Source organism: Bacillus rossius, chromosome 2 (genome assembly GCF_032445375.1).
Source record: "Bacillus rossius redtenbacheri isolate Brsri chromosome 2, Brsri_v3, whole genome shotgun sequence".
Classification (NCBI taxonomy): Eukaryota; Metazoa; Arthropoda; class Insecta; order Phasmatodea; family Bacillidae; genus Bacillus; species Bacillus rossius.
Genome location: NC_086331.1, coordinates 15194160 through 15219288, shown reverse-complemented (window position 1 = coordinate 15219288; position 25129 = coordinate 15194160). Strand labels below are relative to the sequence as shown.

At 39.1% G+C, this 25129-nt stretch overlaps 2 protein-coding genes across 4 annotated transcripts in view; both read left to right on the top strand.

Moving 5' to 3' along the window:
- LOC134529127 (carotenoid isomerooxygenase) overlaps positions 1-25129 on the top strand; it is a 226858-nt gene that overhangs the window by 45585 nt on the left and 156144 nt on the right. The window contains exon 2 of one of the 3 annotated variants that reach the window (XM_063362892.1): positions 148-8281. The exons of 1 other annotated variant lie outside the window; for it this stretch is intronic. In XM_063362892.1, the coding sequence (XP_063218962.1) occupies positions 5961-7382 (1422 nt within the window). In that variant the 5' untranslated portion in view covers positions 148-5960 and the 3' untranslated portion in view covers positions 7383-8281. Of the gene's footprint in view, positions 1-147; positions 8282-23594; positions 23666-25129 lie in introns of those variants that run through there. One more of the 3 variants, XM_063362891.1, reaches the window with a different exon arrangement.
- The window catches only part of LOC134529129 (uncharacterized), a 50760-nt gene continuing 38682 nt past the window's right edge, over positions 13052-25129 (top strand). The window contains exon 1 of the mRNA XM_063362895.1: positions 13052-19179. Coding sequence (XP_063218965.1) covers positions 17574-19179 — 1606 coding nt within the window. The 5' untranslated portion in view covers positions 13052-17573. The remainder of the gene's footprint in view (positions 19180-25129) is intronic.

Genomic DNA, 25129 nt, shown 5'->3' with positions numbered 1-25129 from the left:
ACTCTGTGTGCATTTTTGAGTTTGCATGTGTGTGTTTATATGCATGTGTATGTATGTAATATGTATATATAGTTGTGTTAACTGAATACTCGTGAATCACTCTTTGTTTGTCTCTGTGTATGGAATAAGAAAATACTTTTATTTTAGGGTAGGGTCATTTGGGAACAAGTTGCACGTCAAGGATTGGCAGGTGACTGCCTCCGCAACCCTGCAGTGAAGATGGGGGTCAGGATGTTAATGTCCTTTCCCCACCTACCACCACAGCCGGGCCTACCCCATGCACGTCAAGGATTGGCAGGTGACTGCCTCGTTAACCCGGCAGTGAAGATGGGGGTCAGGATGTTAATGTCCTTTCCCCACCTACCACCACAGCCGGGCCTACCCCATGCACGTCAAGGATTGTCAGGTGATTGCCTCGTTAACCCGGCAGTGAAGATGGGGGTCAGGATGTTAATGTCCTTTCCCCACCTACCACCATAGCCGGGCCTACCCCATGCACGTCAAGGATTGGCAGGTGACTGCCTCCGCAACCCTGCAGTGAAGATGGGGGTCAGGATGTTAATGACCTTTCCCCACCTACCACCACAGCCGGGCCTACCCCATGCACGTCAAGGATTGGCAGGTGATTGCCTCGTTAACCCGGCAGTGAAGATGGGGGTCAGGATGTTAATGTCCTTTCCCCACCTACCACCACAGCCGGGCCTACCCCATGCACGTCAAGGATTGGCAGGTGACTGCCTCGTTAACCCGGCAGTGAAGATGGGGGTCAGGATGTTAATGTCCTTTCCCCACCTACCACCACAGCCGGGCCTACCCCATGCACGTCAAGGATTGGCAGGTGATTGCCTCGTTAACCCGGCAGTGAAGATGGGGGTCAGGATGTTAATGTCCTTTCCCCACCTACCACCACAGCCGGGCCTACCCCATCCACGTGAAGGATTGGCAGGTGACTGCCTCCTCAACCCTGCAGTGAAGATGGAATGTCCTTTCCCCACCTACCACCACAGCCGGGCCTGCACCATGACACACTTACTCCAGAAACGGATATGGCCGAAGGACTTCGTGCCATTCACATATGTATTGAACAGAGCAACACGTTAAGGCTGAATGCTCTTGTAGATTATGTAGAAAGGTTTTGGGTGTGCTGCGTAGGTGCAGAGAACTTCACCACGTTCAGCCATCCATGGCGAACTGATAATGACTTGGAAGGGTTCCATTGCCGTCTGCGCAGTGTCATGCTAGTACACTCCAACATGTGGAAGTTTGTGGACTTGTTGTTGAAAATAAATAGAAAATACTCGGCAGGAGTAAGAACTGTTTCAGATAGGCGCCTTGTTCGACCCTCAACACAATGATGGTTCGGAACGGCATCCGGAAATTAGTAACTGGTGAATACAGTTTTATTACATTCCTACGCTATGTGTCACACACCGTGAACAGACTGTTTGAGGTTCTGGGCCACCCCCAGAACAGAAACCACGACAATGGTGAAGAAGCAGAAGACCTCGATGAACCAGCACCACGGCCTGAGTTTCAGGACGGTCATCCTGGACGTGTGAAAGGCGACGGAACTGTAGCTGGAGCAGAACCGGAGGAAACAGAATCCGCAGGTTCCAGCTCAAGCAAATGCGAGGGTTTGCACAAAGTCTGTTTATTGTAACCTGCCACCCACATTGTTCTTCCATGTGGACATCTGGGTGTTTGCCACCAATGTGTAGATATATTGTAGGCAGTTAATAGTGCCTGTCCATTCTGCAGGCCAGCTGTGGATAATTTTGTACAATTCTTTGATATGTAGTCAAGAAATAACAGTTTAAACCACTTGAATATCAGAAATATTTAAATGGGCCAAATCAAACATGAATTAAATTGTGTTCTAAATCTACTAAATGATAAACAAGCATCATAGGAAACAAATTTAAACATTGCCTTCCCAGTAATGCAGATAAAAATGGTAAAAAAGCTTTTATAATGAATTATATATATATATACCAAAAATTAACATTATATTAATGGGTATTGAACTAAAAGTAAATAATTTATAATTAAATAAAAAAATTTAAGTTCACATCTTTGTGATTATTAAAAAATGTCAAAAAAATTGTTAAGTTCAAGGAAATCTTGTATATAGTGAATTCCAGCTAGTATATACATCTTAATTCATTTGTAGGTTTTATTTTTTTCACTCAAGATGTTATAAATATACAAAAAATTTGTCTGTAGTACTTTGATGGAACAAGCTAAAGACAGAAGAGTTTAAAGCTGAATATTTTGAAGTTGCGAACATAAATGGCTAAGTAATTGTTTATGAAATGCTCAGTTTAGCTAATAGTTGTCTAATAAATCTTGTTCATTTGTGTGGCAGTATGTACATAAAATGTGTTTATTTTGCGCGTGCATGCGTGCTTGCATGCGTGTGCGGAACTCCAAGTTACACGACACGGTGCAGTCGCTCACTGCCGTGTGCAAACCTTCACAGTGTAATGAAATTTTCTTTAAATTGTTCCTTAAAAGTTAAAATGTTAAGTCAATTGATGTACTTTTAGTACAGCAATAGTGTTCGTAATCATTTTGAAATTATGACAGAGAAATGTATGATAAGTAGAGACCTGAAATTTTCGCGATCGCGATAACGCGAAAAATAACGCGAATTTCATTGATTTTCGCGAAATAATACGATTTCGTCTAGTTTTCTGTATACACACGAAATTTTAAGAAATGTACGGTAACAAACTTGGTTTCATCTTGAGTTCGCCGGCATCGCCATGGTCAGAACTAAAACTAACCAACCTTAGCGGTAGCCTGCCACTGTTTACGTTTCGAAAATCACATACTTTACATGTATGTATGGAAGAACGAAATATATTGCTGCTAAGATGTGACCACAACACAAAATAAACATAATGTACGCAACCACAACTCCACGTCATACATGAGCGATACTGTTGATGTAATGACTGGAAGGAGGCGGCAAGTTGTGAGCAAGCAGAACCAGCTTGGCCAACCCTTCAGCAAGAAATGTCCGTACGAAAATGTCATTTGGACCGTATTTCCCGATCCAGGTCCGTACATGAATTTTTTTTTATGATTATATTAATAAAACTATTGCACAATAATGACTTCGTGATTTAATTTTGCCATGAAATAGAATTACGAAATAAACGAATTAAAATCTTGTTCTCACACAACGCAGTTATGGAATAAACGATTTGTGACGCCACAAAAGATTGCATGCTGGGAAGAATCAGCTTTTATTTCACAAACAACCGGCACTGGCAGTCATGCGCACGTCTGCCGTAAGGATCAATGATATGTGTTTGTAACGCGATTCCAGCTGAAGTATAAGATAAACACCGTACAACCATACATTGCCACTTCTTTCGTTTAATGTATCATATTTTATTGCTGCATGGGAACATTAAAATAAAATAACTTGAGTTTGTGTAACAATATGCCGAAAAATGCTGCAAGTGCGCGGCAACGTGCCGACGATTTCAAAAGCGACGGGCTATATGCACCCGATACGGCGACGTTAATGTGCAAATTTTGTAATTGTAAAGTCGCATTTGAGAGAAAAGACACCGTGATAAAGCACACTAAGAGCGAAAAACACATAACTAAAAGAAAAAAATATGATGATGGGTGTGCTGATAAAAAAATTCAGAGCTCTGTTGCAGAGTGCTTTGGTAGTGCTAAACGTAAAAAAGCAGACGTCGAACATTTGGCACTGAGGACAACAGAGGCCTTCGCTAAAGCTAACATACCTCTTCAAAAATTGGATGATCCTAACATAAGGGCATGGTTAAATGAATTTGTGGCAGGTTCTGGAGACATGCCTTGTGTCAAAACACTGAGGGAAAAGTATGTTCCTAAACTTGCTGAATACCACTTTGAAAACGTGATGGAAATTGTTAAAGATAAACTAATTTTTATCTATTCGGATGAGACTACAGATAGTCAGGGAAGATGTGTTTTTGTGGTACTATTTCTAGTGCTCCAAGAACCAGTAGGCGAACCTCAGGGGGCCGATTCTTGACGCTACCGGAATAATTCCGCTACCGGATTAATCCACGAGTTTCATTCCGGTAGAGAGTAAAAAACCAATTCTTGAAATTGCTGTAGTGGCTACCGGAATCAACATTGTCGGGTCAACGAAAAGTCTTTACGGAAGTGAGGCAACGTTGCTTTAACTGTTGACGTCACTGGTAGAAGGCCAATCACAATGAGGAAAGGTAAATTTCCCGTGGAAGTGGATGAATCAACGACCTAAGGTCGTTGGGATGAATACTGAATGTTTTATTTTGTTTACTCTTTGCAAATATCCTCGTTAGGGTAGGGGTGTAGGTTGAAGATCTACTTATCAAATTGAAATGAGCTGTATAGTTACGGCCGAACAACGGGAAATTTTGCTATCATTCATGGAAAAAAAATGATTCTTTGTCCAGAGGAAAATTTAATCCTGAATTTACCAAAAAAGCGTGCTGATAGTTTGTGGCAAGAATTTTATTAAAATTTACAATTCTTATCCCTTAAAATTACTCGTTTTTTAGTTTATTGTTTCTGCTTACTTGATAGAATTTAAAATTCTTATCACTTAAAAGGAATCGTTTCTTAGTTTGTTTCTGCTTACTTTGCCGCAACTTTTTATGTTAGTGTAAAATTTGAGGTGAAAATAAATTTTATGCGGTGTTTCTTGATTCAGCAAACAATATTGTGAATGTGTACATTAGATTTTTATAACTGCAAGTCAATACAAAATTATAAAATTTTATGAACATCATCTAGCAATTATCTCATGGTGCGGGGGTAAATGGGTAAAAGTTCCGTATTGCGTATCCAAGTTAACCTGTGATCCTGTACACCTGATCCTGTGGTACATGATGCTTATTTTTTTAGCAGTGGGCAGGCGCGTAGCGCCGACGCATTTCGCGCGACAGCGCGAAATCTGAAGTTATTCCAACTGATAAAAAAGATAAGCATCATAGAACACAGGATCAGGTGTACAGGATTATGCCATTAGAATCAAAGGTATATCTGGATACATCTGGATAAGCAAAACGGAACTTTTACCAAAGTTTGTAATTGTTTGGTGTAGGGGCTTCTTGAAAATCTTATGAATTTATCAACATTATCTTTCTACTATATCTTCTTTCATCATTTATTTAATAATGCTTGTGTGGGTTTTCATCAGTGTGTGTTGTTTTCAATCATATTATTTGCGTGGTAGGAATGTTGGCTCTGTTTGCAAAATAGGGAAGGGTAAATAGGATAACCTTTATTTTCACAATCACTTATAACTGTGGGAAATTCATATATAAATGGACTCCTTTTAGAGTACTTTTCAATTCCGGGATGGATGTACTTTTAACGAATACATGTGCATAATCTAACTACCACTATAGTTTTGTTCCATCAAAACATGACACACGATTGCAATATTTGGTGTCAAAAACGAATTACGTAATATGGAAACTACGTTACCGGTATTGTATTTATCACACACAATAAACGTCAAATAAGCCACAAATTTATACACAGCAAAAATTTCAATGTTTTTTATGCTAAGTAGGTACAATATTAAGTAGGTACTTAATGGAAGATGGTAAATATAACTTTCGTAACGTAATATTTAAATACCTGCCATTGCAAATCACACAAACAAAAATGTAATAATACTTAAAACATTAAATATTAGTTAAATTGTTACAAAAGTTTTCTCGCCACGCACACACGAATTTTGAAGGTTGAAAGCATCACATGGCGTATTTTTATCTGAATAATCACATAACATAATGAGACTAATAAGATATTTCTGGTTTTAAATGAAGTAATACAATATAAGTATATAAACACACGCATTATTAAACGAGATTTAAATGTAGCTAACCTAAACTAACCAAACATACAAACGATTTAAAAAAATTTCTGAACCATACCAGAGACTCCATTTTGGACAAATCATGGTTTCAAAGAACAAACAACTTTTAAGTCGCTACCGGAATTGTGATTCCGCCAGCTCACGAGGTGGCGGAATAATTCCGGTAGTTTGTGACGTAATTCCGATACATAATTCCGCTAGCGAGTGTTCAAGAATAGGGTTTAGCAAATCTCTGGTGGAATCAAGTAATTCCGCTAGCGGAATTCTTCTAGCAGCGTCAAGAATAGGGCCCCAGGTAGTAGTAGCTTCAGTTAATTTTCTTGCAAAAGCGGATGCGACCACATGTGCACAAGTTATTTCAGAATGTGTAAATAAGTATGCAATTTCATACAAGAACATCAGAGGTTTGGTTACAGACTCAGCTTGCTACATGACAAAGTGTGTCAACAGCTTGCAAGTTCTGTATGGAGATCACGTACTCCATATTCAGTGCTGGGCCCACAAAGTTGCCCTAGTAGGAAATGTGTTGTCATGTGAACTTGTTGAGGTAAACGATGTCGTAGTGAAGGTAAAGTCTGCCTTTTTAAACACTCGCAAGAGGAAACACCAATATTTGCAATATTTGCGAGAAGAAACTGTGAAACCAGATAAATTGTTTCCAATGCCAGTCAATACTCGTTGGAATTCATGGTTTCGTGCAGTGTTCTACCTGGCTGAATATTTTTTGGAAATCATTAACTTTTTCAGAAATAGTGACTTTCAGGAAACTAACAATGCAGGAATTAAGTATCTGATCATGCTTTCAGACAAAGAAGTATCCGTAATTTTAGCACAGTGTATTTTTGTACAGCAGCATGCTTTTGAAATAATGGATCTGCTAACGAAACTTGAAGGGTCTAAGTACCCTACATCACATACTCTGTATGGGGATCTGGAAAATATACAAAAAGGTTTGGACTGTGCAGCAAAGGGTATATTTTCCAATACGTTCGAAAACAGTAGTGTCCTCAAAAATTTGAACACCACTGACATTGCACATGTGAAGCACAACTGCCAAAAAGCCACAACACTGTGCATGAACAAACTGCAGACACTCATGAACAGTGATCCTTGTGCACATGTTTACAGGTCATTGAACCAGCTTTTCAACCCTAAGAACATTCTGCTTAACAAAACTGAAAACATAGTTACACAACTAAAATCCATTGCTGACCTGAAGATGATAGACAGTGTTGACCTTTTTAAAGGGTACCAGTCTCTAAAAGATGCAGCAGAGTCACTGTGCAGAGCTGGTGAAGTTGTTGATGTAGTGAAAATTCTCACTGCACTGACAACTGATTGTCAACAGTTTGCTTCAGCTGTGCTTAAATCAATATGGATGCCTACAAATAATGTTGAGAGTGAGAGGTTGTTGAGTCACTACAATATTGTTGTTTCAGATAGACGGCAGAACTTAAAAGAAGAGAATATTGAAGTGTTTACAATGCTCTCCTTTGATGATTGATATATATATATATATTTTTTTTTTAAAGAATTTTATGCAACAGTTATGTTAAGCTAATGTGTGTGTAAAATTTTTACAAGGAAATTATTAACACATAGTGTTCAATAGTGAAATGAAATGTTTTTGTGGTTCTACATATGATGAACAGTTCTTTAATTTCTTATGTTATGTACTGAACAATGCATTAAGCAACCAAGTGACTAAAAAATTTCTGTATGGAAGTTTCACAGTCAGTGGTGAGCAATTTTTATGTACAACTGGAAATTTAATGTTTTCATTGTTATTTATTTTTGGTTTAAGCAAATGTAAAGAGTGTGTTTAAATTAGGATAATTATAAGCTATGCCAAAGAAAATTAATTACGTAACAAATATTAAGCCTATACAGTTAAAACTATTTAATTTAATTATACAGATAAAAAAATAACACCGCTTTTTTACACCGCTTTTTGGCAAAAATAATACCGCTTTTGGCCAAAAATAACACCGCCAATTTCAGGTCTCTAATGATAAGTGTTTATTCAGGCTTATAACGGGACATGGTTAGCCTAGTATGTTTTATTTTGTAAGCATGAGAGCTTAGCTTGCTATTTTATGGTTATAAATCAAAGGTGTAAATAAATGCTCTCGCAGTTGTGGCGAGGCTGTAAATACGTAACTTACAGAGGGCAACGTGCATATGTCCTTTCTTAATTTATTTGATTACAGAATGTAATTTTTTGTCAAATCCAAGCCAACCAGCAATAAAGCAGTATTTACTTTGTAAAGTTTCATGTTGTATTATCTTCAACAAATATTTTAATCTGTCATATACTTGTAACATTGCCTTTTAGAAGTTGTTGCGCGGTAAAAACTGTGATTGTCTTTGCTTGCTGCTATAATAAATAGAGTGCTAATCGAATTATGTTTTTTTTTTCTGTACGATTCAGTTTGGTATTGAGCATAGGGCAAAAAACACTTTGGGTCAGTGTAACCAATAGAGATACAACTAACACAGTCCGAACAGTTCACCGTCTCTGGCGGCATTAACACCTGTTTTTCTTGTAATTGCAAATGGTGGGGAGTTGAAGGCAGGGGTTCATCACTTGTGATGTGGTAAGGTGCTTCACCCCACCTCTTACGGTTTCAGAATCGTAATAGATGTTATGAACACAGTTGATTCTTTGTATTACGAAAAAAAAAAAAAAAAAAAAAAAAGGCAGTCATGGGGACTGTTGACAGAAGTGAAAACTTAAAACTTTGTTTTTAAATGTGTACTATGGCCTCATTTGTACGTCAAATGTACGTAAGAAAATGATTTTGGTAATATATGACTAGCATGTCAGTGACATGAACCCATAAGTTTTGCCCCTACCAAAAATCGCTCAACGCGGCTAAAGAAGTTTTCACTTCAAAAAATTGTACATATATAATGTGAAGCTCTGTTCTACCATAAATTGTAATTTAGAAATGTTTCTAGAATTTATTTATGATTTCGATTTAATGTGTGTTTAGCATCATCTCAATTGTTCACGGGAGCAGATAGGGGATGATGAGGAAAAACCAAAGTATGTATGGTTTTTGATAAAAACCATTAAATTTTTTAAAAGTGATTTTAGTCAGCGTTTCACATTCCTCCAGTCTGACAGTTGTTTGCACTTTAAACTCAGGAAATGTGATTCAGTAAACCAACCAGCACTTAAATATTCAAATATATTTGAGATCAGATTTAGATGTGTCTAGTCAAGAGCTGGATTAATGTAAAGGCGAAATAGGCAACTGTTTTTGGACCTTGCGGTCTGAGAAAAATAGTTTTTTTTTACCATATTCCTCCACATAACCTGATAATAGTTTTGCATTTATTATGTTTATGCGCAAGTAACATGTTTAGATAGTCACCTTAACATAAAATTTATATTTAAGCATTGATTGACTTTTGTTGGAAACATTTTAAAATTAAAATTAGGAATTACACAAGTTCTTAGCAAATTTTACATAATATTATTAAAAGTTACTTTGTAAGAATGATACAGTTAGTTTTCATTAAAAAAAATTGCACGAAGAGTGACATGATTACATGATCATGTTATACTTACTTCACTATTGTAAATCCTTAATGATTATGTTGTACTCCTTCACTATGGTAAAACCTAAATCATTATGTTCTACTCACTTCACTATTGATACACGCATATTATCATTTTTTACTTTTTTTGCTATTGTTATACCCAAATTTTTATTTTTTACTCTTTTTTTACTATTGTTATACCCAAATTATAATTTTTACTCTTTTTATTTTTGTTATACCTAACTGATCACATTCTACTCACTTAACTATTGTTATACATAACTGATTTTATCTACTCACTTTACTATTGTTACACATAAATGACCATGTTAGATAACACAAAATAGAACAACAGTAGTATCTTAATACAAGAATTTTCATTTCAGAAAATAAAGTAAATTTTGTTGTAATTTTCGTTTTGAAATCAACAAGCAAAGCATTTTTTTTTTTATTATTTTAAAATACACACAACATTAATATGGTGCATTTTTGGTGAGCTTTCATTGCTTTCACCAATCTGCTAGTTTCCCAAAGTAACGTCACTAACTGAGAATGTGCTCACTGGCCAATTGCAGAATTCACTACGGAACGACATAGAAGAACTAGCATCATTTCTATAAAGGAAACACTCGTAGCACAGTCCGTAGCGTTGCTTGTTAGCGATGACATTTTGAGTGATCAAGTCAGTACAGCACCATGTATTCTCTTAGTGGTGGGCTTAAGTATTCTGGTGAACAAGATGGATGAAGGATTTTCCGCTATTATTTTGTGCAACCATTAGAAATTGAACAAATGAATGTTATGTTTTTTATTAAATGTTTTAAAATTTAATTTTTATAATTTTTAATTTCCTGTAGTTAGATATATATATTTTTAATCCAATTTAATTGTGTGTCAAATTTAAAAGCAATAGCTGGGGCATTATTTCAGAAAAATTTAGACATGTTCTTCAAAATATTTTAAAAATTAAGATACATTTTCATTTTTAAAAAAAATTACATAATACTTGTGGCAAATTCTTATTTACTGTAAATAATTGATTCATAAGAAGAGTTATTAGTAAGTATTTATTTGCTTGTATTTAAAGTGACACTTACGTAAGTAATACAATTGTGTTACCTTGTACTTCAACTTTACATTGAGCAAAATAAGTCTAGTTTACAAAAAATGTATTAGACACTGCTTACTGTGTGTGTTCAAATATTACCCCACACAGCAAAAATGTTTAAGATACATTTCTTGTTATGTTCCAGAAACATCTCAATGTGTCAGAAAGTAAATGTTATATTTCTGAAATGTTTCTGAGAAACTGTGTGCTGTGTGGGAATAGAGGAACTATCAATTGACATTAACATTCTTGACATACATACAGTGCCTAACAAAAGGTTAAGACCACCTTTAACTTTGTTTTTTTTTTTTTTGTTACTGAAAACAAAATAATTTTATTATTTATACAATAATTGCTTAAATTGTATATATAAATATAATTAAACTATTTGAATATACAATCAACAATTAATATTTTGGCTTTTACCCATTACATGCATTAAGAGTTGAAATTAAAAAATCATTTGGTAAAAAAAAATTAAAAATTAAATCACACACTTGAAATATTACCTATAATCCATACAAATAATATAATTTAATACATTTAAAAGATTAGTTATAATATTTATACATATTTTGAGGGAACATTAGTAAAGTATATGGAGTTAACATAAAATTGGTAAGGGAATTAAAATTCTCATGTCATTTGCTACAACTTGAACAAATTTAAATTTTAATTGTCACTGAGGTATTACTGTATCGTCTATTTAGTAATCAACAGGCCCTCCCTTGTTTTTGAAGCACATTCGGACATGTTTACGCATGCTCTGGACCAATTTATTGCACTCCTGAGGCGTAATTTTGTTCCAAACCTCTGATATCTTCTCTCTAAGTTCATGGATACTCCTTGGCTTGCGAGCAGCAACCCAAAGACCTATGACATTCTGTAAATTTTCTATTGGGTTTAAATCCGGACTTCTAGCAGGCCAGTCCAACAGTGAAATCCCTTTTTCTTCAAACCATTCCATTGTTGCTGCAGATTTGTGACATGGATCATTATCTTATTGGAAAACGAAATACCCACCGTGAAGCTTTTGGGCAGTTGGAATCATATTCTCCTGCATAATTTCTATGTATTTTTGCGAATCCATTGTCCCATCAATGAATCTTAATATTCCAGTACCTTCTGATGACATGCAACCCCAGATCATGACAGAACCACCTCCTGCCTGGACAGCTGGTACAAGACAGTTAGGATTTAACTTTTCTGTGGCGGTTCTCCGAACTTTCATCTTTCGGGAACTGTAGAGCTCAAATCTTGATTCATCGCTGAATAGAACTTTTCCCCAATTTCCATGTACCAGTTTCTCTTCCCTTTGCACCAGTTTCTACGGTTCATCTTGTGAGTATTATTTAACAGTGGTTTTTTTAACGGAACATAGGAATACAGTCCTTTTTCCCTCAGTCAACGAGAAATTGTCATTGTTGATACTTTAATGTTTGTACTATCTTCAAATTCCCTTTTAATTGTAGGTAGCGACGACTTACGGTTCATTTTAGCCGCTTTACAGATGACTCTGTCTTCACGCACAGTTGTGCTCTAGGCCAGCCACTGCGTGGCTTATCCGTCACCACACCCTCCTCTGTAAATTTTTTTATTGTGTTCGTTACACAGGTTTTACTCACACCTAACTCTAAGGCGATCGTTCTGTGAAACTTGGCGCATTTACTTATATCAATTATTTGCCATTTCAAAGATTCTGATACAGATTTTTTCCCCCATTTTAACAATAATTAACACACACACAACCTTCACCCATAACCCATATGAACGAAAACTATTCTGGTGAAACAGGTGTTCTTAACAAAAAGGTGTCTGTGCTGCTGTGCTGCTGTGCTGCTATCTTTCGAGGAAAATATAAAATACTGAATGGCGTTCATATGGTATTGCTAGCTCACTCGATAATATTGTTTGAAAATATATTAACATGCTAATACACTTAATTATTTTATCTCTATATTTTTCAAAAAGTAAAAAAAAAAAAAAAAAATTCTTGTATAAAATATTTTTTATTACCGGTATGTTTTTTTTTCCCTTAAAATAATCTCATAGGGGAAGGCGGTGTAACTGCACGCACTTAACTTGGACACATTATATTTCTGTTAATAAAGTTTAAAAAGCAATGTAATTAATTTGTAGCAAAGCGACATTAAGTCAGTTTAAATATAGCCGAGTATTAGTACATTGTTTAAAAGGTAAGTGTGGTTTTTTACTTAACTATTAAAATATGTATTGCGTACGATTACCCGTCAGTGGGTAATCGTACGCACTAAATTAATGTTGCGTACTATTACCCTCTATGCCAATTCTGGTGCATAAAAATTTTCCCGGATATTTCCTGAATGGAAATATAATTTTTTTTAACTATGACAATGTACCTAAATAACAAAATACACTTTTTGTACTATACTGGGGACATTAAAAATTATTTTCTTTTCAAATTAAATACATGATTTGATATTTATCTACAGTTTTTTTTAATTTTTCATAGCCTCTAATTCAAGCTTGCAGTTAAGTATTTTTAAAATATTTTTGTAGGTACTTGAATTAAATTATATATAGTTTAGAAAGTAGCTTACTCATTATTTGCATTGTTAATGAACAAATAGGGAGAGCTAACAAAACAACACATTTACACACTGACAAACCATAGTTGCAAATATATGGAAAAATTAAATTTTCATCAAAATAACTAATCACAGTTTTTTATTTGACAAAAAAGTAGACTATTTCAGCATTAAAGTTATTGAAATAATAATACTTTCACTTGATGAAAATCGCATACAAAATTTGAATGATTTTCTGCAGCACTACAGTTTGAATGGACCCAGCCCGAACACCTGCCACAGCGGTACCACAGTTCTCTGTCCTTAAACTCTCCACAAAACATACAGATCTCATTAGAACTATTTTTGATGGAAAGATGAAGCCACCATATCAAAATCTTCAATGTCATCATCTTGACAAAGATCTTTTGTATTTACTTTGTTTTTGGTAGAAGAAATGGACGAATCGCTGAAAATATTTTTCTTTGTTTTCTTCTTATTCATTTTTTTTTTTTTAGCTTGCCGTCGTCTGGGGTCTCGGGCTCGAGTCCCGGTGTGGCTCCTAGTGGGAAAAGGCGGTTCTTGCTACGTATTGTCCGGGTGGGCGCCAGACTAGCTCCGTTCTAGTCGTGAGTTTGGGGTCGTGGATGTATGTGCCCCTGCGTGGCCCACTAGGGCCGGCGGCGGTGTTGCGTGAGATGATTTTAAATAAGAGGGTTGGAGTTGAGTTGGTGGTGTCGTACCTTTTATTCATAGGAACGAGTCGTACACAATACAACACTCTACAGAGGTCCCCGGGGGGGTTTACTCGTTATTCCGTGGCGCCGTATGGTTTGTGTTCCGCGTTACGTGGCCTCGGACGCTGTTACGTCACAGACGTCTCACTGGGTACGCAGGTAACGTAATTTCGTAACACAAAGGCGGGACACAAAATACACTGAATTAAGGGGGCGCGCACAGGTTACGTGGCACTCGTTACTCGGGTAACGTAAGTTAGCAATACAAAGTACGGGACACAAAAATACACTGACTTAAGGGGGTGCGCACAAGTTACGTGGCACTCGTTACTCGGGTAACGTAAGTTAGCAATACAAAATACGGGATACAAAAATACACTGAATTAAGGGGGCGCGCACACGTTACGTGGCACTCGTTACTCGGGTAACGTAAGTTAGCAATACAAAATCCGGGACACAAAAATACACTGACTTAAGGGGGCGGACGATTGGAGACGGCCAATCCCGTATGCAAATGTCTCGGCGCGGGTGTTGTGCCCACTGTGGTGAAACACGCACCGCAATTAAGTTTGTCCAAGTTCCCTTGCGGGTTTGTGGTCAGCGCCGTGCGCATGACCTTAAATAAAGGTCTGTAAGTTGCGGGAGGCGGCCCGTGCCGTATACTGAAGAGCAGCCCCGCTGACCAAGTGTGGCGCGGGGTGTCTTGAAATTAATGCGGCCGGATTAGGTCCTGGACCGAAAAAAGGGACCGGGTACTCACGGAGAGGTTAAGCAATAAAAGGGGTTCTGTTAATTAGTGACTATATTTACCGGACGTTACTTTCGATGAAGACAAAGGATGTTGCCTCTCCGTGGGACGTAGGTCCGCCCCGGTCCGTGAGCTGCGCTGAACTGCCGAACTGGCATGGCGTCCGAGGGAGGCTCGGCCTCTCTCGCGCCAGGCGTGACCTCATTACGCTAGACTCCAAACGGGTGTGTCTGGAAGAGATTTTATTGTCGCTAAAATCCTAATTTAATGTTTCAGGAGGAATGGGTACGGTTCTTCTCTTGTCTACTCAGGTTTCCGCGGCTTTGCCTTTAATTGCTGTTCGGGTCGCCTGACTCGGGTGGGCCATGGCCAGGGGTGTGTTCCGTTAGCGGGAGCGTATACTGGCGGGTGCAGGTCGGGCTCTGGGGTGGTCGTCGGCCAGACGACGTCAAGCTTCTCTGTATCATGTTAAGCTTGTGTTTCCTTTTATTTTTCCTCTTTGTTTCCACTTCTTCCAGCACTATTTTTTTTGGAGTGGCTGTTAGAATTTCTTAAACCGTTTTCGTGTCGGTGCCTTCCTGGTCCCTGCAGTCCTTGATGTGGATGGTTTTGTAACTGGCGAAATTAGTATACATATTTGTTTGTTATTTTTCATAATGTACAAAACCATTGATATGATCCATTTAAACATAACAGTTACCAAATTTCGCATGGGTAAATGAAACGCAGATGGGGAACTAGTACGCATCCCTGCGTACGAATACCCCAAACGACGCCATGTCAGTTTACTGACAGTCACAGTTGAAACGATCACAAAATACAAGCCCTTACCGCATTAAATTATAGCAAAAACAACACTTATTATTTATAAACATCTAAAATTCTACAAAAGTACACAGTTTTTCCCTTACCTCGAATGCAATGAATGCAGGATTTTATTGGAAAAATCTCCGATTTAAAAAAACCCGTATATCCGACACAACTTCAGCCGCACGCCATTGCAACTTGACTAGAACGAAGTGACTCCTTTCGCAGCATGGTAGCACCGGCCCTCCCGAGTGCGTCTCCTCTTCTTTAGCCAGATACTGACGTGCGTACCATTACCCACTGCGTCCAGTTACCCCGCCTTCCCCTACTTATCTAAATGGTAGTAAAAAATTGAATCAGAAATTAACCAAATGGTTTAATATTTACAAAATATTTTATAATTAAAAATGTAGGTTTTTACAACTATTATCGTAATAAAAAAAATTGTATCCGAAAACTAAATGATGTACCTATCCCAATGCTTTTTGGTTGGACAGATGTCTCAAGGTCTGCACTGTTTACAAAATATTCATGAGATTATAACTTTAAAAAATTGAAAACTAGGGTAATTTTATATGAAATAAGTATGTGTTCTTAAACTTTTGTTAGGGACTGTACATAACTAAGTTTTAAAATAATTTGTGCACCATTTACAAGAAACTGTAAAAATGATAAAAATGGCTTCAATTTTACATGAAATGCCTTGTATGAATATTTCTGAATGAATAGTATTATAAGGCTTTGGTCTGGTATGCATTTAAATTTTTTCATACACTAACCATTAAAATACATAATATTAAGTGTAGGTTGGTCTGGCTAACAACGCATTCATCGCAGTTAATAACTTAAAACATGAGCAAAGACTTTATCTGGAGTTTATAAATTATATGCATATGTCGCTGAGAGCTATGTTAAAAGTAAGATATGAAAAACTAACACCAAGTGACTTATCATTATCCTTCTTGCTCTATGGTCACAGCGAACAAACATTAGCACCGAGTGACGTCTCTTTACCTTTCGTTCTCTATGGCCCCGGCGATCAAAAACCAGCACCGAGTGACGTCTCTTTACCTTTCGTTCTCTATGGCCACGGCGATGAAAAACCAGCACCGAGTGACGTCTCTTTACCTTTCGTTCTCTATGGCCACGGCGAACAAAAACCAGTACCGAGTGACGTCTCTTTACCTTTCGTTCTCTATGGCCACGGCGATCAAAAACTAAAACCGAGTGACGTCTCTTTATCTTTCGTTCTCTATGGTCCCGGCGATCAAAAACTAGGAAAGCCTTCTTTTCACAGACGAGAGAGCTAAACTTCCGATCGTGCATCTTCATTTTTTTTTTTTTGGTTCATTGTAAATAAATATGGCGGTGTTGATAAAAGGAAAGACTATAAACAAGGCAACGGTATTTATTTGTACGCCGCCATTTTTTTCGTTTGCCGTGTGTCCGTGAATGTTTATTTTGGACAACTCATGATAACTAATGGTCAATTAGGTTAGGTTAGCTACATTATAAATAGAGGAAAAGGTGTAAAAACGGGCACAGGTGTAAATATGGACACCCCTCAAGAAGAGGATATGGGAGGTGCTGCAGACTGGCGGCCAGTAATGTAAACAGTGGCCATTGTTGCTATATGATAGCAGCAATCAGTTGGAATCTTTCTTTCAAGAAGTGTGGACACAGTTTCAGTTAATGTGTGAATTGGTGTTTGTTTTGGCCTGTAAACCTTTGGAAGGTATGTGAAATCGTTTTATTTTTATGTATTTTGTGTTAGTTTAAAATAATTTCACAGTGGTATTAGGTAACCAGAGATCCTAAGCTACCTATAGAAGCACCCGTCTAGTCGAGCATGCTTTTAGGTTATGTAAGGTACAGGCTATCTTTCTCTGGTGATGATGGTGTAAATATGGGAACCCTTCACTGGTGTAAATACGGGCCTCCATTTAAAAGGGGCCCATATTTACACCATGTTTTCTCTTAAATTTTATCTTAAACAATTATAAGGACATTTAAAGTTCTCCTACCTCAAAGCATATGTAAGTTTTATTTTATAATATATTGAGTAATGTGCAGCATATAACATTATATACCTGCATTATCTTATTCACTTAGGAGGAGCTAAAAAAAAATTAATGTGAGGGCATTGTAGCAGTTTTTCCCCATTGAAATATGCTAGTAATTATTTTCTGGTTGTTGCAGAATGCCAAGGACTAAGAAGCGTTATGAGTGCAAGAACAAGAGGAATCAGTGGGATAAATCTCAGATGGTACATGCTATCATAGCTGTAAAAACTAAGGAGGTTTCTGTGAAAGGTGCCGCAAGAAGATTCGGAGTACCATGTAGTACTCTGCAGAGATTTCTTAAACTTGATAAAAGCCCCGAGCAAGTGGTTCAAGAATCAAGGCTTGGAAGGAAACCATTTTTAAATGCAGAGCTCGAAAAACAGTTAGTTTCTTACCTCCTTGTGATGGAGGAAAAATATTTTGGGTGCACTTTGACAGACCTGAGAAGAATGGCATATTTACTTGCCCAGAGAAATGGCTTGACAACCCCTTTCAAAAATGGAGAGGCAGGACGAGCATGGGCTGACCTTTTTCTTGAGAGACACAAGGATCAGCTATCAATTCGCAAACCCTGTGGAACATCCTATGCTCGAGCTTTGGGTTTCAATAAAGAGAATGTAGCTGCTTTCTTTGATCTCTTGGCAGATACTTTTAACAAACACTCATTCCCAGCAGATCGAGTGTATAACGTGGATGAGACGGGACTGTCCATTGTCCAGAGCAGAATTCCTAAAGTGATTGGGATGAAAGGGAAGAAACAAATTGCAGCTCTAACATCCGCAGAAAGAGGGGCTACAATTACAATTATCGCAAGCATGAGCGCTTCGGGTTATTATGTCCCACCAATGATATTTTTCCCTAGAACAAATATGACCCATGCTCTGATGAGAGGCTGTCCCGATGGTGTAGTTGGTAGAGCCCATCCTTCTGGATGGGTTCAAAGCAATTTGTTCACAGAATGGTTCACTCACTTCATTAAGAAAACATGCCCTACTGAACAAAGGCCTGTTTTACTCATCTTGGATGGTCATTATAGCCATGTTCGTAATCCAGATGTAATTGACTTGGCAAGGCAGAACCATGTGACTATCATCTCGCTTCCTCCTCATTCAACCCACAAATTACAGCCCCTAGATAAAACTTTTATGGGGCCTCTGAAGTTGTACTACAGCGAGGCAGTGAGAGTATGGTTGCAACAGAATGGGCGTCCTCTCACACCCTATGATGTTATGGAGGTTTTTGGCAAAGCCTATGTTCGTGCCCAAACGGCTGAGATAGCAATAAATGGGTTCAGAGTAACTGGAATATACCCTTTGAATCGCTATATCTTCAATGACGCTGACTTTATAGCTGCTGAGTTGGTAGCAGGAAAAACTTGCTCCATAGTGGCAAATAATGTTTCTGAATCATGTGCTCCTCAACTTGCTTTCTGTGCACCATCAACATCATCTGCCTCTCCTTCATGTTATCCTGATATACAAGCACATCAGGCTCCTTTTATGCCAGTTGATGAGGCTCTTGAAACACCAAAATGTTCCACAGGAACTTCAAATGCAGTTTCACCATTTGACATATCTCCTGTCCCCAACATTAAGAGGAGAACCACCACTCGGGGGCGCAAAGCAGCAAGGGCCACCGTCATTACTGGATCACCATACAAGATGCAGTTGACCAAATCGCTTAACGAAAGTGCTCACAAGAAGAGGTCATTGAGTTTTCCCGGGGCAAGAGACCAGCCAGGAGGTAGGGGCAAAAAGACAAAAGGCCTTCAGAAAAAGAAAATTCAACCCACGAAAAGCTACATTTCATCATCGGACTCATCAGACTCTAGCGACCCTCCCCTTGTCGACAGCGATGAATTTAATATTGCCGTCGTCCGGGGTCTCGGGCTCGAGTCCCGGTGTGGCTCCTAGTGGGAAAAGGCGGTTCTTGATATGTATTGTCCGGGTGGGCGCCAGACTAGCTCCGTTCTAGTCGTGAATTTGGGGTCGTGGATGTATGTGCCCCTGCGTGGCCCACTAGGGCCGGCGGCGGTGTTGCGTGAGATGGTGTTTAAATAAGAGACGTGGAGTTGAGGTGACGGTGTCGTACCTTTTATTCAGAGGAGTGAGTCGTACACAATACAACACTCTACAGAGGTCCCCGGGGGGGGGGGTTTACTCGTTATTCCGTGGCGCCGTATTGTTTGTGTTCCGCGTTACGTGGGCCTCGGACGCTGTTACGTCTCATACGTCTCACTGGTTACACGGGTAACGTAATTTCGTAACACAAAGGCGGGACACAAAATACACTGAATTAAGGGGGTGCGCACAAGTTACGTGGCACTCGTTACTCGGGTAACGTAAGTTAGCAATACAAAGTACGGGACACAAAAATACACTGAATTAAGGGGGCGCGCACAAATTACGTGGCACTCGTTACTCGGGTAACGTAAGTTAGCAATACAAAATACGGGATACAAAAATACACTGAATTAAGGGGGCACGCACAAGTTACGGGGCACTCGTTACTCGGGTAACGTAAGTTAGCAATACAAAATACGGGATACAAAAATACACTGAATTAAGGGGGGCGCGCACAAGTTACGTGGCACTCGTTACTCGGGTAACGTAAGTTAGCAATACAAAATCCGGGACACAAAAATCCACTGAATTAAGGGGGCGGACGACTGGAGACGGCCAATCCCGTATGCAAATGTCTCGGCGCGGGTGTTGTGCCCACTGTGGTGAAGCACGCACCGCAATTAAGTTTGTCCAAGTTCCCTTGCGGGTTTGTGGTCAGCGCCGTGCGCGTGACCTTAAATAAAGTTCTGTAAGTTGCGGGAGGCGGCCCGTGCCGTATACTGAAGAGCAGCCCCGCTGACCAAGTGTGGTGCGGGGTGTCTTTAAATTGATGCGGCCGGATTAGGTCCTGGACCGAAAAAAGGGACCGGGTACTCACGGAGAGGTTAAGTAATAAAAGGGGTTCTGTTAATTAGTGACTATATTTACCGGACGTTACTTTCGATGTAGACAAAGGATGTTGCCTCTCCGTGGGACGTAGGTCCGCCCCGGTCCGTGAGCTGTGCTGAACTGCCGAACTGGCATGGCGTCCGAGGGAGGCTCGGCCTCTCTCGCGCCAGGCGTGACCTCATTACGCTAGACTCCAAACGGGTGTGTCTGGAAGAGATTTTATTGTCGCTAAAATCCTAATTTAATGTTTCAGGAGGAATGGGTACGGTTCTTCTCTTGTCTACTCAGGTTTCCGCGGCTTTGCCTTTAATTGCTGTTCGGCTCGCCTGACTCGGGTGGGCCATGGCCAGGGGTGTGTTCCGTTAGCGGGAGCGTATACTGGCGGGTGCAGGTCGGGCTCTGGGGTGGTCGTCGGCCAGACGACGTCAATATAAATGATGGGGATACACCAGACTCGAGCGATGCAACTTGCATCTTTTGCGATATAAAGTTCTCTGAAGACACTCGAGGAGAAGTGTGGGTTAAATGTGTTATGTGCCAGATGTGGGCACACTTAGATTGTGCCGGGGCTGAAAGAGACATTTATGTTTGCGATTTCTGTAAATAATTTTTGGTGTGATGTTCTGTGTAACATTTTGAATTATATATCCATTTTAAAGAGGTTTAAAATAATTTTTTTTGGAGAGGGCCCATATTTACACCCCATTTTTCCAGAGGCCTTTTTTAAAGCTTTCTGTATATCTTTGTTTTGGAATTGAAATAATATATATTAATTATAGTTTTGCCACCTATAATGTAGTAAATATGTAATAGTAGTTAATGAAAGTCAATAATCTAAAATATTTTTAAAATAAATTAACTTTAAGACAATAAATAAATATGGGGCCCATATTTACACCTTTTCCTCTACTTTAAAACATTGTGGACGGTTGATTTGCATTGGCGTAGCTGTGTTCATAAAGTTGTGGGGGGGGGGGGGGGGGGGGGGGGACAAATAATGATATTGATGTCATGTAAACCCATTCCCCTCCTACTAAGACCATTGGATACATCGATGTTAAAATTATTGTTTCCTTGAGATAAAATTTGATGAGTGAAGAATTTACAAATAAAGTTGGGCAGAAGGTAGGGAGGGCACAAGCTCTCTTTTTTTTACTCGAATGGAATTAAATGTAACATTTTACTATCATAATGATATTTTTATAAATTATTTTCTACAAATATTTTCAATCTAAATTAAAAAACATGTACACTTGGAAACATTAAAAAAAATTGTTTATAATTCATAAACTTTGCCTTGTCCACATAATAGGCTACATATTATGTTACGACTACTTTGACTAATTAGCCCTACACATTTAAAATCTCCAGCACACGTCACTATTCGATACCTTAAATAACACTGCACATTTTTTGTATTAAAGACTTCACTCACTTAATAAAAATGTAAAGATTTAATCAGGGTAAAATCTCCTGCAGTTACTAAGGTCACAGGGGTGACTTGGACTTGGTGAGAGGCGAAAGCTCTAAGCGCTCGGCCACCGCGGCACACAAATGTTTTGTTTTGTACTTTTGTGTGTAATTGTTACGCTTGCGGTTTCTATGTTAGTTTCCTTACTCATTTTTGAACACATGCACCTGTGGCATTGCTGTCACAATTCAATGTTATACTATCCATCCTGTTAATGAGCGAGACTATTTTTCTTATGACAACTATTTATATTAAGTACTTAAGCGGAGAGATCCCTTTTGAAGGAGTGTAGGTATCTGGGCGAAAAAAAAAGTGAGAGAGTGTTTGAAACGAGGTGAACGGTGTGCCGCGCCGAAAATAAAAGGCAGGGAAAAGGGAAAACAGGAAATCCCTGAGAATACCAGCTTTCCGAAGCATCATCCCGGCATAATTTCCACATCCGAAATTCGGATGACCGCACTGAGAAACGAACCAGGTAACTTAAAATAACTGCATTTCTAAGAAAAGGACAACTTTTTATTTACATGAATACTTGTTCTATGTTTAGTAGAATTTTTTATGTACTTATGCATAGCCGTTAAATAGGTTATTAAATTTGTGTGGACTTTCTATAGAGAAACATTTTTATTTCAATGTTTACAAATCAGTAAGTTAACCTTTTAACTTTGTTATCTCTTTTATGTTTAAGGATGAGTTACTACCAGCAAGGGACAGAAACTTAAGACTACAAATTATAAAATTACAGTTAAGAGTTAAGTGTTAAATGTAATGGTTTAATGATAATTCAAAACAGCCTCCTAGCCCCCCCCCCCCCCCCCCACCAAAACACACACTTGTTCTGGCCACTTTATTACAAAGAGAATAATTAATAATCAATTTTATAATGTGTTGTACCGCCAGAATTTTTCTCATGATAGATTGTTACTCACCTCAGTTCCACTTATTACTGGTTCACTTCCGTTCGATGAAGTTTCAGCATGAGCATTTTCACACTGTCTTTTGGCTATTGAAAAATATTCTAAAACAGTTTTTTTGTCTTTTCATTGTCGATAAAATGAAATGTTAATAATTGCTTAGATTATTGATTTATTCAAATAGCATAACAGTAATGCGGAATAATATTATATTATAAAATAAAAATATCACGGTCTAGAAAGTTGGGGGGGGGGGAGGACAGTCCCCTCCACCAAAAAAGTTCAGGGGGTCATGTCCCCCCTGTCCCCCCCGGTTCCTACGCCCCTGTTGATTTGGTTAGGATAATCATGTAAACGGTTTCCTAGCGCTGGATAGCTACATATTAAAAAGTTATTTGCTAAGCAACCATAAAATGATTTTATAGTAATTTAACCAACCATCCACAATGTTTTAAAGTATTTATAGTGTAGCTAACCTATCCTAATCGACCGCAAAATTTAATGCCACACCGGTTTATACAACGAGATAGAATGGCGTATGACGTATGAGTAAGCTACATCCCAAATAAATACACCTGTTGTGGTACGGAAAAAAAAAAGTGAGCATGAACTTCGGGGGAACTTCGGGTGTGGCTCTCTCGTCTGTGAAATGAAGGCTTCCCATCTAAAACTAGCACCGTTGGGGCCTTTTTTTTTTTTTTTTATCTACGTCGCCTCATGGCCACGGCGACGCTTTCCGGCAGCTGCGGCGCGACCTTGGCCGCTCGAGCGGAGACACGCCGTGGTCTTCCGCAAGCGGGAACTGGCGAGCTCCGACTGCAGTCCGCGCGCGGCGACCTGGCACACGGCCTTGGTGCCGCGACGCAGCTGCCTGCACGTGCTGCGTGCGAACGGTACGTAAACTTTATGAAACAACCACGCGTGACATCGGTGACATTTCTTGCTTATGAGTAGAGTCCCGGAAATTTCGCGGATTCCTCTGGCCTCAGGATATAATTCAAAGTTACAGGTGTGCTCGACCCATGTTTACTTTCCCATTGGTTGATTTCTTAGCGAGAACATTTTTATCCTTGTTATTTGGCACTACCTGATTCGCTTACTTCTCTCCTAGCTGGACATCGTCGGCTCACGGTCGTAGAGGGGCGTGTCCAAACAACTGCGGTCCAATCATGAACACAGTGCGACAGTGTGGAGGTTTGCATTCTAGATTGTGACTAAATGAATGCGCGAAAATTCCGTGGCTCTACTTATTAGTAGGGGCAGGCATTTTTCGTGAAAAGATCTGAACGTCTACTAGACTGCAACAAGGTATACCCGAACCAGCGGTTTCTTCCTTGTGATTGGCGGCCGTCTGCGAGAGAAGTCGTCGCCTTGTTTCACCGAGCCACCCAGGACGCGTTTACTTCCGCACTGAATCACTGTGATTGGTGTTGTTACAATCGATATGTACCTGGGAGGAACTCACCCAATCACGAAACACAGACGGTGCAACAGTGTTTTAACTTTCATCTAGTCTCGAAATCTTTACGCGAAATCTGCATGCCCTTAATTATTAGTAGAGACCCGTGAATTTCGCGGATTCATTTCGTGTTATGCTAAAATTAAAATAATTATACCTTAGTGCTGCTTCTGTCATTGGTTCTCTGTTAATCTGGAGGACTGAGGGCCAATTAGAGACCCTCACTCATAGAAGTGTCGAATCACAGGCCACCCAGTCGAGACGACTCACAAGTCAGCAGCCAATGAACAATTGGCATTTGCCCGAGTGTGTAGAGGATATTGGAGTCTATCCTGGAGGTAATTGAATCCGCGAAATTCACGGGTCTCTAATTATTAGTTATTAGTAGAGACCTGCAAAATTCGCGGATTCATTTGGTGATAGGCTAGAATTCAAACACAGATACTTCTTAGATAATTTTGCTATTGGCTTACTGTTCATCTGGCTTACTGTTCATCTCAAACAGTTATAAACCCTCAACCAAAGAAGGATCGAATCACAGACAAACCAGCTGAGACGACTTACAAGTCGGCAGCCAATGAACTTGCGTTATTTTCCCGAGTGTACAGGGGTATGTGCAGTCTATCCTGAAGGCCATCGAAACCGCGAATTTTGCAGGTCTCTAGTTATTAGGTATTTTATTGAGAATATTAAGGTTATGGGTATCATCTCAAAAAAAAAACTAAGGAGTTGACATAAACAAGCAGCGTTACGAGAATTCTGTAGCATCATTTCTACCTCTCCCCTGCCGTCTCTCCTTACAACTGGCATATAGCATGCTACATTAAGTCAGGGCCGCAACTAGAGTCTCTGGCACCCGGGGCATGAATGGATTCATGCCCCCCCCCCCCCCTCTTTT